Source organism: Lupinus angustifolius, chromosome LG05 (genome assembly GCF_001865875.1).
Source record: "Lupinus angustifolius cultivar Tanjil chromosome LG05, LupAngTanjil_v1.0, whole genome shotgun sequence".
Lineage (NCBI taxonomy): Eukaryota > Viridiplantae > Streptophyta > Magnoliopsida > Fabales > Fabaceae > Lupinus > Lupinus angustifolius.
In genome coordinates, this window is record NC_032013.1 from 9,564,007 (window position 1) to 9,582,031 (window position 18,025).

Consider the following 18,025-nt stretch of genomic DNA (forward strand, 5'->3'; position numbering starts at 1 on the left):
TTCTAATGTTAGTGGCTAAATGATATAACTTATCCTAATATATTCTAAACAATATATCATCAATTTGGTTTAACCCGTACATGAATGTGCTCCTCTCCTAAGCTTCTATATGCATGTTGGGAAGAAATAAGCATAGTCATTCACGAGAGACAAACTAATTATATATCGATAACACTTCAAATGTAGCAAAAAAATTATTAAAGAAGAGCCAATACATGCACCTTACTCATAATCTTTTTGACATGAATCCTTATTCAACATGATCCACAAACAATACATGTTCCTTATCCTTATAAAATTGCATGCACATACAACCAATCATCCACAATACTTCAAGGTCATATATATACACATATACCAAGTTTATATTTTGTAAGGTTTGTGATTTATATCACTTTATGAACAAAAAATGAGCAACAAAGTAAACACCATAGGCTATCTGTTTCTACTTTTGTGGTACAACCTTAAAAACATTAATTTTTTTTACCAAGGTCCCAATTCAGACAACAAACTCATGTAATAAATGAGAATTGCTAAACTTGTGTTGTTGCTTTTCAGGGTCTGTGAAATGATAATCTAGCAAATCAGTATCAGAGGAAGAAGCCAATGTCTCATTACTTCTTTTATGCATGTTATCATTAGACACTACAAATTCATTCCTTTCGCAGTTCCTCAACTCTAATGAAAGGGATATGCGCCCACCAGAAGAAAAGTTGCCCAACTCCGATAAATCATATGTGGCAGGAGTAGTAGAAGCCATTAGGCTGCAGTTATCACCATTTTGATTGATTTGGATAGGTGCACTTGAATAAGGGTCACTGTTGTTCATGTTAAACCTTTGATCATTATGACTTTCGACCCCTCCTTCTAATTCTGTAGTTGAAGAGGCATGGTCGAACTTCATTCCATGAAATTGGCCATGTTGAACATGAGACTCTTCCCTTTTATTATCAGATTTTGGAACTCTTGGAGCTTTATTAGGAATGTTTTCTGGTAAAAGATTGTTGCTACTCATCTCAGAATCACCAAATTCTTCTTTGTACATATCTTCAACCATTGGTTTCCAAAGACGAACCCTTGCGTTGATGAACCAATTTGCCACCTGATATATTTTAAGAAAATATTAGGAACAATGGTACAAGACTAAAACAAAGGTTGTCACTAATTTACCCTTAGATCCCAAACATAACCAAAACTTTCAGATGCTATAAATGGACAGTGAAGAAAACATTAATTACTGTACCTGGTTTCTGGTCAAGCCTGTTTGCCTTGCAAGCATAATTTTCTCTGAATCTTTTGGATAACTGGCAAAAATGAAATAGAAATTAGCCTGTTTACCTTAATATTATTGTAATAACATGAATTAGAAAATAAAATAAAATCCATATACGAATTTTTGCACATCACTTTTATATTAATGATCAGCATGCAATTAACTACTGAACATGTATTATGTTGCGATCAGGTATCCGATCACAAAATAACTTCCTCAATTATCATATGCTGACAATTAACTATTTGCACACTGATCATCAGTGTCAATTATTTGCACACTGATCATCTGTGTAAAAGTGTTAGGCAAAAATTGGTATGAATTGTAGAATGGTTAAAAGTTAGTATAGGGTGACTTACGGATTCAGGAAATGCTCAAACAGCCATGCTCGGAGTATTGAAACAGAGCTTTCAGGAAGTCCCCTCTGAGGCCTCCAAGTTTGTCGCATTACACCAAGCTGCTGAAGGGCCTTTTGTTGTCTAAGCTTCTGATCAACATAGCGAAGACGAGGTATTCCCTCTTGTTCTCCAAGACTCCTTTGAGTCACTTGAATTTGGCCGCTAATTGCATCACGCAGAGAGCGAAAGTGGCGAGAAATTGTGTGCAAAGCAAGTGCAGTATATGGTTCAGCTGCTCCACACCCAGCAACCATATCGAAAGATGACACCGCATTCTGCATGTGATGGCAGTACTGTCGATATCTTTTATCTACCTATGAGTGCAAAGAAAGGATTAAAAGTTAGTCATTAGCTCACAATTTTGTCATCATTACCAAGACTACTTGTGCTTTTAGTGTTTAAGCATACTGTTCAAACACTATTGCAGCATATGTATAAAACTAAGTTGCATAACTGAAAATGAACCACGGAGAACAAGGCTTTACAAGAGCACATTCTTAATCTGTTTGTTTCATGCTAATAACCAAGTAATTGCTATTCACCAATTGCTGATCAGTGATCAGCACAATTGGAATCTTAGTAAACTGTGACATTCATAGGTACAGTATAGAGCACTTACAAATAGTGTAAACACAATATTTTAGGATTAGACCAAAAATAGAATCAAAGCTTATGGTTACAAGAGTTAAGCCATTAGGTAAAAGCTTATGGTTACAAGACCATGACCATCTTTTACCCAAATTAGGCAACAGCCTAAGGCCCCCAAAATCCTTTTATACCGTTGATAAGTTTTACTTATTGTTAATTTGATAAGTTTCATTGTGATACTTTTTATGCCCATGATAAGTTTCTTATGTCACTAATCCATTGTCAACATGATAATGTTATTAATGCCCAATCTTATCAGTGAGTTTTTCTAATTTCTCAAACAATTTTGGTCCCTTAATAACTACTAATTGCCATTCACAATTATTGTGAACTTTACAATTTTTCCATAAGGCCCCAAATTTTCTAGACACGCCTTGCAGATTAATGGTTATCATTTATCTATCCTAAGAAAAATAAACTATATGATATCCTAAGAATTGGGGACAGGTCAAAGTAATTATATCAAGAGATTAGAAAAGAACTACGTAATCAAATAATAGAGTCTAGATTTTACCTCATCTAACATGGACAAAAGTTTTGTCTTCTTGTCCAACAAATTCTGTCGTTCTGCAGGTGAAAGCTCGGATGAAGTGTTTGTAATAGAACCAGAAAGGCCTGAAGTTACTTGCATAGATTGACTATTAGATTTTGCATCATAATCTTTGGAGCCATCTAATCCAATATCACGAAAACTCGGTTGTTTTTCCAATCCAGTTTGCTTCAAAGCCTTTTGGACATTAACAATTTCGTCAAGCAACTCCTGTGCTGCCTTAACGTATTGAGAGTTTAAAATCATGTTCGAAAAACCTGATGATCCATTCAAGAATGGATCAGACTGGCCTTCATTGATGCAGATTGGGGGGTGTGGACTATACAAACCCTCCCTTCTGATACTATTGTGAAATCCCCCAGAAGATACAGATTCCATGCATTCGGCATTTCTCAATTCCTTAAGACCGACCTCATCATCGTTAAGAGATGCATTCCCTTTCATGTTTGGAGTAGAAGAAGTCATTAGTGAAGAGAAACCGTTGTCGGGATATTGGTGCTGGAAGTGAGGGACAGATGCAATAGAAGGCATCATCAATGTCCCGAGGCTAAGAGACAAGCCCTGGCCCCGCACATTTTGGTCACGGTCAAATTGTGTCCTTGGAACAACATGGGAATCTCCAGCACCAACAAAAGAGTTGCATGCTAGATCACTAGTTTCAGCATTGGAATGTCCATCAATATGGTGCATAGTCATTGTGTCACTTATACTTGTAATAAAATTGAACCCATTTTTTGCTCCGACAGATTCATTGTAGTTATGAGGTAATAGGGGCGTCCCGGACAACATTTCGACATAAGATCCAGAAGAAAAGGCTTGATTTGTATACATGCTTAAGATTAGCAATTGATGATGTGAAGCTTATTTCTAGTCCCTTAACAATAGAGTCAAGTGGACATTATCTACTTCACTGCTTTGGTTGGACAAACAAGTAATGATGCTGAGTTGAACATAGAATGTTGCCTCTTCTATAAGATTTTATTTGGTGATTGAAGAATGATTTTCAATTGATATCTCACCAGGTTAGACCTGAACTGAATTAAGAAAAAATATCCAAATAGAGGAAAAAATTAGTATAGGCCTTAATATAAAAATAATAAAAAAATAGAAGGCCAATTAGCCAAGAGGAAGAGAAAACGTCGTTATAAAGCAAAAGCACAACTACTACACTACATGTGCTATATCACCATCAGAGACATAATTTATGCTTTATCCAAAAAAATAGATAACAATATCCCAAAATAAAAAAAATATGTACAATACTTGTTTAACATATATAACTAATATATTATAGTATAGCAATATGCTTCAATCATTAAGTACAAGACATAACTTTAAATGACAAGGTGAATTAGAGGGAAAACTTAAATTAATCTATTTATTTTAGTTCTCTTTCCAACGTTCAGACCCAAACTCTCTCAATCAGCACTTTTCCAACTTCCAAGCAGGGGGAAAGTAATACATTCCCATCTTTATCAATAGCCGTAGCCTATTTATGTACTGCTAGAAAGTAGAAAAAACGGGGAAGGGGAGGGGGTCATTGTGTCTTAGATTCTTTGAACATAAGCGAATAAATTAGAAAGAAAAAACATAAGCGGATAAATTAGAAAGAATTTAGAGACCAATGCTTTGTTCATGGACATGATTTATGATAGAGTATTATAGTGTCGTTCTATCCATGTAGCCGATCTCACCTAGTGGGAAGGCTTAGTTATTATTGTTGCTTTCAAAAATTGTGATCAAGTGATTTTAGTGAGGTCGAACCCAATTATTCTAATATAGTATCAAAGCCAGCAGCGATGTTGGATAGTCTTGCAAATTTCGCGCTCTAGATGTTCATCCTGATGAGATGTCTATTCTCAGAGCATAGGGTGTGTTAAACCTTTAGCTGACCTTGGATTAGAGTGAACAGACCAAAGAAGCAACAGAGGCAAAAGTGGAGGTATGAGGTTAAATTAATCATCTATGCAGACAAACCTGAAACGACAACAAGTCCAAAAAACCAAACAAAACCCAGAACATGGAACAAAACAAAATATCCCAGGATCCAACCCTGTGACTCAAACCCTACCCTAAAACTTCAAAGTTTCCTCCCCTTTCCAACCCCATGACATAAGTGTATCCTTGTTGAAACAGTTGAAAATCAAAAGCAAAAGTACAGAACATAAGCACAAGTTAAAAATCTTAACCCTTTTAAGCACAATTCAACTTTTTCCAAGTCCACAGTAACTTTACATCATAGTTTCTTCTTTTTAATTATCAAAATCCAACAATATCTCCAATTTGACCATGATTATCATAATCTAGTACAACTGAACACAGTACAAGTTATCAAACATCATCAAAATAGCATTTTTATTTACATTTTTTTCTTATTATGCTATGTTGTACTTGTAGGATAACATAATAAACACCATACACAAAAAGAATAGAGAATAAACAAAACATGTGATGAGATAATATAAAAGAGAAATGAATACCTGAAAGGTAAAGGGGAGGGAAAAGATGAAGGTGGGTGTAAGAGGTAAAGAGAAAAACTTAGAGACAAGAATCCACTGTTTGGGGAAGCCTAGACAAGTGACAATCCCAAGAGATATACATTTTCAAATTATCATTGGAACAAAGTCACCAACCAATCAAAATTAAAATATTATTATTAGTCATCAAACAAACTATTCACTTCCAAACACCAACTACTTTATTCTCCTAGTATATATATGTACATGATATTCATCAATCATAAATTAAATTAAAATGAGTATGATATCTATGTATTGTTAATATAAAGATTTATATATAGTTGTCGGTATATTATTCATTATTCATTTTATAATTTTTTTGAAAAATTAATGATAATTAAACATGAATAATTATATATTTTTCTTAATTTAAAATAAAAGTATAATAGACTAATGTGTTCAATTGCTCTAACTTAACTAGAGTTCTTGAAAATATAATTGAATTGCTTATCTCTTAAACAATCTTTTCAAGTTGAGTTTGATTTTGAGTTAAAATTCAAGCTTCTAATAATGAAGTCAAGATTAATAAAGTACATTAATTTCATCTTAAACACTCTACTTTTTTTGTGTGAATAAAATGCTTGAAATAAAAGTTAGGTATTTAATATACTAAAAACTAAAAAGTTTTAGTTTTTATTGAATTGAATTGATTCTCTTATAAAGCTTTTATTTTGGAATAAGGTGAAATTTTATTTAGGGAAGTACAAAGGGTATTTCAAACTTCAAAGTTCAAACCTTTAAGAGGAGGTATAGCTCATAAATGGTAAATTATCTATTATTACATTGTTTTAATTCTTACAAGGCTCTTAGGATATTTCTTAGTATAATTTATACAGAAACAAGATTTGAAGTTGTTAGCTATCTAACTAAGGATTAAATGCAGTTGATTATCATATCTTGACTCTTTCATATTAAATACCATTTTCACCTTTTACTAATGAACAAATGAATTTCCGTTTTTAAATGTAGTATGATGTATGAGTCAAATTTTACTACTTAAATTCTATACAATTTCTAAAAAATTTCTTAACTTCGGTAATATATGGATGTGGGAAAGAGCGCTTATTCAAGAGAATTACTTATATTTTCTTATATGTTTTTTAGCTTCTATTAATAAGTTTCTTTTTGGTACATATATTAATAAGTTTCTTAAAGAAACTATTAAATAAACGTTTATGAAGCTTATGTGATCAATCTCTAGATCAACTTTATTTCATCATTCAAAATGAAGATTTTCAAACGTGAACTTCTGCTTTTGTAGATAAAGTTAATCTCGAGACATATTTTACTTTCACTACAACTATCCCCTTAACTAATGCGTCTAAGTAAAATTTTACTAGTTAAACTCAGTAAGATTCTCATTTTCTTATCTCAGGCATATATAAGAAAATGTGATGTTGGAAAAAATGATAAACAATTAATATATTTGATTGTCACGTGTGACAAACGGCATAAGAAAAATGTGATAAATATATCAGCTAAGAAGGTCCAACGATAATAACAGCAACATTGCCACCAGTTGCTGGATAGAAAATTTGGTTGTTTGCTTAGAAGTGTTCAAACCTTAACCACCAGTTGGTGGACCTGTAATGTAAGTTGTAACCCTCTTCCTTTTAAAACCTCTACTTAACGCATATATCATAATCTCTCTTTGTATCTTCGGTTAGGATGAAACAGATAAATAGAGCACAACAACAAAAACAAAACACAACAAATTTGTAAAGAGGAACCATCTCTTTCCGTAAATTAAGGATTTGCGTGTTGAGTTTTAGAAATAATGGAAAGAACAGAGAAATTTGAGAATAATAAAATAAACTTATGAGATGACTTTTCATTTTTCTATTGTTTTCTCTAAAATTCAAGTCTCAAACATATCAAACATACTATAAAAAGTTAGCTAGATTCTCTATTCAAAGTAGGTGAAAGTGACAAAATCACGCATTGACGTGTAAGGTTCTAGTTTTTTTTATAACTTAGAAGTTGTATAATCTAACTACAACCTACAATTCCGTCCCGTTTATGATTTTAATCATCCACATTACTATTGTTAATTATTATTGTTAGGTCACGGGGTGTTATTATATGGACTTTTGGACACTATTATATGCTTTATTTTTAGACTTTTCATTAGTTATTAGTTAGTTCTATTAGCTGGATTGGTCATGTCTTAAAACTGAAGACTTTAAGAGCAAAACCAAGAGTCTAACACCCATACCATGTCTCTGGTCAAGGGTACCCTACGGTCTGCCTTGCCCACCCCATAAATATTCCTTTTATTTTTGTGCCATCTGTATGCTCCCTTGACTTTAATGGAAGTAGGTTTCACATCCACAAGTTTGATGAATACTATAACTTTTCCAAATATTGACCTTTTTGTTTAAAATGTTTAAACATGGAGAAAATTAACCCTGCTTGCTAAGTGACAAATATGTGTATAAATGTTAGAAATTGTTAATTCTTACTATAAGTAGAAAGTTAGTTTTTATGGTTATTAACCAAACTCTATAAATTGCAGAACTTCTCTTGTAATAATCAATTTTCTTTCTAAGCATCTAATACACGTTTCTTGTTCATTACCTCTCTTCTCTTCTCTACAACACATTATTCTTCTTCTTCTTGCACATAAATCTGTTCCATTCTTCTTTTCCTCCAACAAATTGGTATCAAGAGCTAACACACGATCTAAGAGACATTTTCTTTTCTTCAATTATCTCACCTATCAACATCCCCTCTTCTTTTTTTCTTTCTTTCTTCTGTAATCCAACAAATGGGACCTAACTCAAACTTTCCAACAACTCTTCCTGTTCTTGATGGCAAAAATTGGAATCGCTGGAACATTCAGATGAGAGCAATCTTGGGGTTTCAAGAAATTGTAGAGATAGTGGAAGATGGATATCCTAATCTCATAGAAGAAGCAACTGAACATCAAAGGCTTAGATACAAGGAAAACAGAAGGAATGATTGCAAGGCTATGTACTTACTTCATCAATGTGTTGATGAGGCACATTTTGAGAATTGCTGCAGTAAAATCTTCTCAAGAAGCTTGGAGAATTCTAGAAAAGTGCAATAAAGGGGCAGAACAGTTGAAGAAAGTTAGATTGCAGGCAATGAGAAGACAATATGAACTGATGCAAATGGAATCTAGTGAAAAAGTGGCACAATTCTTCAATAGGATCATTAGTCACACTAATGCAATGTGATGAAATAACCTCTGATCAAACAATAGTAGAGAAGATCTTACGGACCTTGACTCCAGATTTTGATCACATTGTAGTAGCTATTGAAGAGTCCAAGAAACTTGAGGAATTAAAGGTGGAGGAACTCCAAGCCTCCCTCGAGGCTCATGAGTAGAGGCTCATTGAGAGAGCAACAGAAAAGCCAATTGAACAGGCTTTGCAGGCCCAAACTTCTAAGAAGGGAAGCTATTATGGCAGAGGTGGCACTAGAAACCGAGATAAAGATCAAAGAAATAAAAGCTCAAATAAGGATAAAAAAAGACTTGATCATGGGCAGTCTATGAATTTCACTAGAAGAGGTGGAAACAACAATTGGAGAGGTGGGAAAAGGAAGATAGACAAGAAGAAGATCAAATGTTTCAACTGCAATAGAGTTGGATGTTTCTCAGCTGAGTCTCAAGCACTTCCAAGTCAGGCTGCTCTAAATGACAGACATCATAGTGGGGCACACATGGTGAAAGAGGAACTTGAAGACAAGGAAGATGACAACCCTGTCTTACTGATGATGACCACAAACCAAAAGGACAATGGAGAGGAGATCTGGTATATTGACTTAGGTTGTTCAAATCATATGACGGGTAATAGAGAATGGCTTATCAACTTCAATTCAAACAAGTGAAGCAAGAATAGATTTGCTAGTAACAAATTAATCCAGACTGAGGGCACCAAAGATGTGATAATAAAAAGGAAAGATGACAAGAAAACTATGATAACTGATGTGCTTTTTGTGCCTAATATGAGGAATAATCTCATAAGTTTGGGACAACTAATTGAGAATGGTTTCCCAGTCAACATGCAGAAAGGATACCTAGAAGTTCTTGATTCTACAGCAAGAAAAGTCATGAAAGTTCCTCTCACTCAGAATAGAACTTTTCAGGTAACTCCCAATGCAATTAAATCTCGATGCTTCAATGTTGAAATGCTAACTGATGATACATGGTTGTGGCACATGAGACTTGGTCATCTCAATTTCAAGGACCTTATTCTCATGAAGTCCAAGGAAATGATTTTTGGGTTTACCCTCAATCCAGATGCCAAAAAGGGCATGTGACAATTGCTTGATCAACAAGCAACCAAGATCAACTTTTAACAATTTTATTGCATCGAGAGCTACCAATTTACTTCATGTAGTATATTTTGATGTATGTGGTCCTCTTGAGGTTCCCTCCCTAGGTGGAAATAAGTATTTCCTCACATTTGTTGATGAATTCAGCAGGAAACTTTAGTTATACTTGATCAAAGCAAAAAGTGATGTGTTTGTCACTTTTAAGTCCTTTAAGTGCACGATTGATAAACAATATGAGAGATCACTCAAAATCTTGAGGACAGATGGAGGGGGTGAGTTCACATCCAAAGAATTTGAGGATTTTTGCAAAGAGAATGGCATCATTCATAAAATTACAGCTCCATACACTCCTCAACATAATGGAGTTGGTGAAAGAAGATATAAAACAATTCTGAATATGGTGAGGAGCATGCTGAAAAGTAGAGACTTGTCACAAGGTCTCTAAGGTGAGGTTGCCACTACTGCAGCTTATGTTCTCAATTATTGTCCAACAAAAAAAATTGTACCAAAGGTTCATGAAGAAATATGGACGGGAAGGAAGCCCTCAATCAAGCATTTCAAGATTTTTGGGTCACTTTGTTACAAACATATACCTAAACAAATAAGGAAAAAACTAGATGACAAAAGTGAAGCGATGGTTTTTGTTGGTTATCATCCAAGTGGTTCCTACAAACTATTTAATCCAAGAACAAATCAGGTAATGTTCAACAGGGATGCGTATTTCATTGAGTCAAGTTCCTAGAAGGAGGGGAATAAAGGGAAAGAATCTGTTGTTCAAACAATTTCCCTTGATTGGAGTGACTATGACCTTAGTGAGCCTCAAATTGAGATTGAAAATGAGCCTCAAACTGATATAGCAGATACTGGAATTCACACAGGAAGACCTACAAGAGCTAGACACCTACCTGCTAGATTAAAAGATTGTTTAATCTCACATAATGACATTATTAATGATGAAGGGGGGTTAGCTCAATTCATTGCTCTATTTGCATATGTAGACCCAATTACAGTTGATGAAGTAGTGAATAACAAGGTGTGGAAAGAGGCTATGCTAAAGGAACTTAGATCAATCAACAAAAACCAAACTTGGGACTTGGTATAGCCACCAAGTGATTAGAAACCCATTGCTGTAAAATGGGTTTTCAAGACGAAAGTGAACCCTGATGGCACTACTATTAATCATAAGGCCAAATTAGTGGCAAAAGGCTTCATGCAAAAGGAAAGGTTTGATTTCTCTGAAGTCTTTGCACCAGTTGCAAGGTTAGAGGTAATTAGACTAATTGTGGCACTATCAAGCAGAAATCATTGGGAAATATGGCAGTTAGATGTTAAATATGCATTTCTCAATGGTCCATTACAAGAAAAAGTTTACGTTCATCAACCTCCAGGTTTATTGTAGAAGGAGGCGAGGACAAAGTGTACAAACTGAGAAAAGCTCTATATGGCCTAAGGCAAGCACCAAGGGCATGGAATAAAAGAATTGATGCCTTTTTTTTTCATAAATAAGGTTTCAAGAAGTGTGATGTAGAACATGGTGTGTATGTTAAAACCATAAACAACAATGACATCCTCATCATCTGTTTGTATGTGGAAGATCTACTCATCACTAGCAGCAATCTAGAAGGAATGAAGATGTTAAACTAAGGCTAAAATCTGAGTTTAAAATGACTGATATGGGGAAGTTATCATATTTTCTTGGCATACAATTTAAACAAGTTCATGATGGAGTCTTCATGCACCAAAATAAATACATTCAAGATGTATTGAATAAGTTTCACAAGTTGAATTGTAACTCTGCAGACACTACAGAAGTGAATCTGAAATTGGATAAAAGGGAACATGAGCATGAAATGGACAACGCCTTGTTTAGGCAAATGGTTGGCTGCCTAAGATTTATATGTAACACCAAGCCATAGATTGCTTACAGTGTTGGCTTGGTAAGCAGGTTTATAAGCAATCCAAGAAAGTCACACTTAGTTGCAGCTAAAAGAATACTAAGATACTATGAACATCCATTTTTGTCCGGCCCAGAAAAAGCCCAAGACTTCTTTTTAAATAAAAATAACAGAATTCAAAAAAATGGTTTTCTAAAAAATATTAAAACTAAATCAGTTTATAAGGTTCCTAAATCTAAGTGATTAGGTTAACCAAATTCAAATTTAAATTAGCTTAATTTCCAAAAAATGATGTTGCAGAAAATAAAGAATATATATAATAAAAGTTAGGTTCCAAAAACCTATATCATATTTATCAAAATAAAAGGGAAATTTAAATCGACTTCTAAAAACCCATATATAAAAAACAATGAAATAATAATAAAATATATTCTGCTTTTTTTGAAATTCAAATATTAAATAAATAGAAAATAAATACAAACTTTTTGTATTTTTTTATTTTTGGATTTTTAAAATAAATAAATAAATAAAGACCAAACCACTATCATATAAAAATTTTTCTCTTTGGATTTCAAAAGTAAATCAAATCAAAATGAGATTAAATTTGTATTATTAAAAGCAAAAATAAATATATAATATGGTTATCAATGCTGAATGATTAGATGACTTAATTTTAGGATTTAGTCTTTAGTATAAATAGGGTGTTCAAGTTATTGAAAAAGACACTTGAAAATATACTGAAAACCTAGAAATATTGCGAAAAACCCAGCCACCGTGAGAGAGAGAATATCAAAGCTATGTAATCAAGTGTAAACGGGACTATGCAATTCCCGTGCACTCGCTCCCTGCTCAAATTGTGGTCGTGGGATTAATATACCAAAATTTCCCTTTCCACTGACTATAGATCATCCAACCAGATTCCGAAATGTGGCCTAGTTTTACTACAACCGATCACAATTGATCCTGCAACCCATGTGAACAAGGGACCACCTGCTGGTAGATCCACGCTGCGATCCATGCACCATTCCATATCTGCCAAACGAGTCCTGCCACATGTCAATGCGTACCCAACATACAGCCTGCACCCAATCATTGCCTACCACGTGTCCTCTACTATTCCAAACTGCAACACGCGATTTGGGTTCCGCACAATACCAAATTTCTTTCCATTTGTAATAAGGTAATTTTTTTTTTATTTGTCCTAATTTGTTGTTTGTGTAATATAGTGCTAATGTTAAATTTGTAAAAAATAAATTCTGCATTAACAATTTACTAATTATCATATACAAATCTACTAATAACATTATATACCAAATTGGAAAATTTTAAGGATAATGGGTAAACATTAAAATAAAAGATTTTCACTACTTTAATGACTGATTAATGAGTTCTTTTTTTTGTTTGTTTATTTTGGCGATTTATTTTTGTTTATTTTCTACAATTATCCATCAATTAGGAAAATAATGATCACCTAAAAAGATGATTTAATAAATGATTAAATGACAAACAAAATCACGTTGGTGTATCCTTCAATTAAATCAACATTTATTGTAATTATTTTCCAATTCATAAAATTTCCTTTTTCCCTATAAATAATTAAAGTCATATTTTAGCAAAAATATTTGATAATTTTTTTTAATAAAATACCCATGATAATATTACATTTTTCAAAAATGAAATAGTTTTAGGAATTAATCAAAGATGGAGGAGGGTCGCAAAAACGCTTCTCATCCTCAATTCATCTTCGAAAGGTCGCACTACACTTCTTCTTTTCATTCGATTAAATCCTAAAATTGATAAAAAAGAAAAACATTTTTAATCGGTTTCATAATTAATAAAATTGATAAATCAATTTCTACTTTTCATAAATAAACAGAATAAATATTTTCACTTCTAAAAAGGACAACCCAACAAACGCTTTTCTATCATAGAACTACGTAAGCTTTGATTCCCTATCTAAAATTGGGATACATAGGACCAAAGTTCATCTTGTCAGACACAATAAAAAAGAAATAAAATTTTCCTTTCAAATAATTAAATAAATTTAAAAATATAGGAAAGTCATATAATTTAATGAGGGGTACTATTTAAAGTGAGCGAAGAGAGTGCTAATACTTTCCCTATTCTGTAACCGACTCCCGAACTTGGATATCAAAATCCAAAGCTCAATATGATTGGGCTTGAAAGATTTTTCTACAATTTTTACCATAAAATGTAGTAGCGACTCTAAGAAAGTCGTGCAGCCAAAAATCGGGGCGCGACAGCTGGTGACTCTGTTGGAGATTTTTTGAGAGAGTCCGACCTATAATCAATAAAATATCTGACTAATTATTATTTTATTTTTATTTGGTTAATTAATTTTATTTTCTAACAATAAAATAAGTTATAGTTATTAAATGCTATTATTTGTATATTGTATATATTGCATGATATTTTGTGATTGTGGTATATTTCATATACACAATTTTTGGCATACACATGTGTCCTACACCCTGGTATTATTAGTGATATATTTTTGGATAGAAGGGACACTAGCCTCGTTGGTCGTGACCTTTGCTATTTCTAAGTGTTGGTGATATGAACCACTCATATTGTTATCAAATATTATGAGTTAGTCGCTCGAGATTGACTCTTGTTTCTAACCCCATAATATTTGGGTTTCTCTTTTGAGAGAGATGCAATATGTGCACCTTATAGGGAAGGGAGTCTAGAGCTTGCTAAGACATCCACTGTACCTTAGAACTCTACCCTAGGATGTTGTTCCTTAGATATTACAAAAACCCTTGTAGGTATATCTATTAGGAAACTTGAGAAATGCATCATGTTATATTACATCACATCATTTGAGACTCTTGTCCCCAAAATAAAAAAAGCATTTTTTTAAATAAACTTGGGTAACTCCCTCTTACCTCAGGTTAACTTGAACTATATGACAACTCATTGTGACACTTCATATGTGGCGATGATGGCTAAACCACCTCAAGGTAGGATCTATTATCCTAAGGGGACCCAAGGTGGGGTCCATTACCCTAAGGGGTGTACACTACACATTATTTTGTCATTTTATCTATGCATTAATAAAAAACATATCATTCAAGAAATTCATCCATGCATGCATAAACATAGAAAAATATATAAGTCAAACATTCATCCACTCATGCATTCAATTATACATTCAAGAATAAAAATTGTCATTGATTGACTTATGCATTCATTCATTGCATTAAAAAATAAAAATCTTCATTGATTGACTAAGACATTTATTCATGTATTCAAAAAAATAGAAATTTCCATTGATTGACTTATGCATACATACATACATACATAGATAAATAAATGAAAATTCATTATTCATTGACTTATACATGCATTCATTCATCATACATACATACATAAAAAACATTACTCACACATTCATCTACATTTTATCCATTCACTCAATCATTCAAAAAGAGAAAAATTCATTCATTAAAAATACATCATTCATTCAAATATTTATTAATTAATTCATTCATGCATTCAAATAGAAACAATTATTCATTCATTTAGTTATATCTTCTTTCACACATTATAAAAATAATCATTCATTAACTTATACATTCATTCATGTATCATTACACATTCATTCACTAATATACATGCACCTTAAAAAGGTTAGAAACACATCATTCATACATACATATATTAGGTATCAATGACAGAATAACCTAGAGGGGAGGTTGAATAGGTGTCGCGGTTCCCACTTACCACTATTTGCACCAAAGCCCTATTCTGGAAAATCACCCAGTTAATCGATTAAAGCTATGACTTAATCGATTAAGTCACACAAAATTAGCAGTTGCTGAAAGGCTCAATTAGACACCAATTACAGATTATATAGAAATGATATAGCAGATATATTTGAACACAAATGATCTTTATTTGGCAGTAATACTATATTCAAAATATCAGCTACAATAGTCAATTAAAAGCTACTTAAAACAGTAAAGAGATAAGGAAAGAAACAGTCTGCAACAAGGTTTTTATACTGGTTCGTTTTGTGGTCCACTGCAAAACTATATCCAGTCCTCCCATCTGATCCGGGAGATTTTTCTTCACTAAAATTGAAACCAATGTGCCTGACAAACGCACTTCCAATTACAAGACCTTGAATGCTCCTTTCTTGAGTTCCTAGAACCTATACCTTGGTTTGATCTTACCCAATCGTCTAGGAAAACCTTTCCTACGATCCAGCCCTAGCCAAGAGTATGTTCTAAACTCAAGACCTCCAAGTCTTGGTGAAGTCTCTCTAATCTCGTTGGTGGTACGACAACAAGAGATGATTTTCCTTGTTACACAAACAACACAAAAAACAGAGTAATGTGAAGCACTAAATAGCTCAAATATTACAAGAAAGAACAAGCTATAAACCCTATACAAATCTCACAATTACTAAGGATATGTATAAGATCATAATCATGAAGAACATGTAATTTCTACCCATAAGAAATCACTAAACATTAATGAAAGAATCATGCAAGAACAAGATAGAATGATGAACACATTTGACGATATGCAATGGATGACATGTTAATCCCTAAGCATAATACTACGTCACTCTAATCTCACATACAATTCTCTCTGCCTATATGACATACAAAAAATACGAAAATATGCAACTTAGCAATTCTAAAGTGAGTGAATGAATGTATTCGTATATAAAATTTGTTGAAAATATAGTTTATATAGAAAAGTTGTTTTGTACCCAGTTAATCGATTATGTACCCTGTTAATCGATTAACGGGCTGTTAGAGAGTAACTGAATTCTGTTTTTCAGTTATCTATTAAAATTGTTAAAAACTGTTTTCACGTTAATCGATTAAAGCTTCACTTAATCGACTAAGTGGCATATTTTCAGTTAAGATATTAATCGGTAAACTACCTATATGTTATGCTTATCAACTATACATGTTTTACCTTTATGTTATGCCTAAAATGCACAAATAACATGTATGATTAATGCATGAGCATATAATAAACTAGATGACATGTCTCATGTAAATGATATGATAGTTTTTAGACTTTGTGAGGTTTGCATCTAGGTTTACCTAACCTATACTCAATAACTAAGACACATCTAAGATACTAGTCTAGACATGAAGATCTTGAATCTTTGGCATGTTGATTTTTTGAGTAGTCTTTAAGCTTTCACTAAGTCCTTTGTTTTCATCAAAACATAGGCAAGCTAAGTGCTCTCTTGACATATTGCACTTTCAACATAAACTTATTCATCCCACATATATGCATACATTTTTCATATATTCATTCCACATATATGCATACATTATTAATTCATGCATTTAAAAAAGAGAAAAATAAATTATTCATTCGTACATTCATTTGAAAAGAAAAAGACATTAATCATATATTCATCTATATTTTATTCATTCACTCAATCATTTTGAAAAAATAAAAAATCATTCTTTCATTCAATTATCATTCATTCATGCATAAAAAAGAAAAATAATCATTTATTGACTTATGCATTCATTCGTGCATTAAAAAGTTATTATGCATGCATACATGCACTTTACAAAAATAAACATATTATTTATTCATTCTTACATTCATAAAAAGTGATCGTTCAAACATCCTATTTCATGCATTATTATATCATATTTTCATATTTGACCATATTATTGCATTCATGGCCACAAACGTTCTCATCTCATCATAAAAAGCAAAAGAAAAATGAGGTCTAAGCCAAAAAAATGACATAACCTTGGTCTACCATTATTCTAAAGATTGTTGTCAACCGTGGACGAGCTAAGAGACTATGCTCCTTAGTCATCGGAACACGAGGGTTTATAATTCGAAAAAAAAGGGCTTTTGATGCTGCTAGAACTAAAGATGCAATCTTGGTCTAAAATTCTTTACTCTAAAGATTGTCATCAACCACACATGGGCTAATGGACTACGCTCCTTAGTTCCCAAATGTGAGGGTCATACATATTAAATATGCACAAAAGGGTCTCTCTTGTACATTTGTTATTACTTACAATCACTTTAAAACATTGCATTCATCCACTCATCCATGTCAACATTACTTCACAACACCTCTACTACACCCGACTCCACGTTAGATAGATGGTTGATTCTTCAGATACTAGCCATGATAGTAGAACTAAGATAGCTGATCTGAAGGAGCAAATGGCAGAAATGTTCCAGATTCTGAGGGCTATCCAAAGTGAGAAGGATGGAAGCGCCCAAGCTGCTGCCACATGCCACATGATCATCTACAACATCCTCCATGCTTCAAAAATCCTAGCCAAGGCATTGATAATAATCAGCACTAGGAAGGCCATGATGGGGCAACCTTCCATAACAACAACATGAGACAACAAACTCCATCAGTAGACCTTAGTGATCCTCCTCCTCAAAGGGCTGCTAGAATTCGTACA

At 33.1% G+C, this 18,025-nt stretch overlaps 1 protein-coding gene across 2 annotated transcripts; it reads right to left on the minus strand.

Moving 5' to 3' along the window:
• On the minus strand, positions 198-5,490 carry LOC109347680 (BEL1-like homeodomain protein 7). 2 transcript variants are annotated; one of them, XM_019587674.1, is made up of 5 exons: positions 5,350-5,490; positions 2,834-3,898; positions 1,633-1,985; positions 1,244-1,304; positions 198-1,102 (listed from the first exon to the last, which is right to left on the minus strand). In XM_019587674.1, the coding sequence occupies exons 2-5, from the start codon at positions 3,698-3,700 to the stop codon at positions 500-502; spliced, it is 1,884 nt and encodes a 627-aa protein (XP_019443219.1). In that variant the 5' UTR covers positions 3,701-3,898; positions 5,350-5,490; the 3' UTR covers positions 198-499. The 2 variants fall into 2 exon arrangements, with proteins under 2 accessions (XP_019443219.1, XP_019443218.1); XM_019587673.1 differs by having other exon boundaries at positions 2,834-3,903.

Bases quoted from the DNA above. Each gene is read 5' to 3' on its own strand.
- LOC109347680 (XM_019587674.1), bottom strand. From the start codon at position 3,700: ATGTATACAAATCAAGCCTTTTCTTCTGGATCTTATGTCGAAATGTTG. The intron at 1,986-2,833 runs GTAAAATCTAGA...TTGCACTCATAG, and splicing joins TTTTGTCCATGTTAGATGAG to GTAGATAAAAGATATCGACA. The intron at 1,305-1,632 runs GTAAGTCACCCT...CATTTTTGCCAG, and splicing joins TTTGAGCATTTCCTGAATCC to TTATCCAAAAGATTCAGAGA.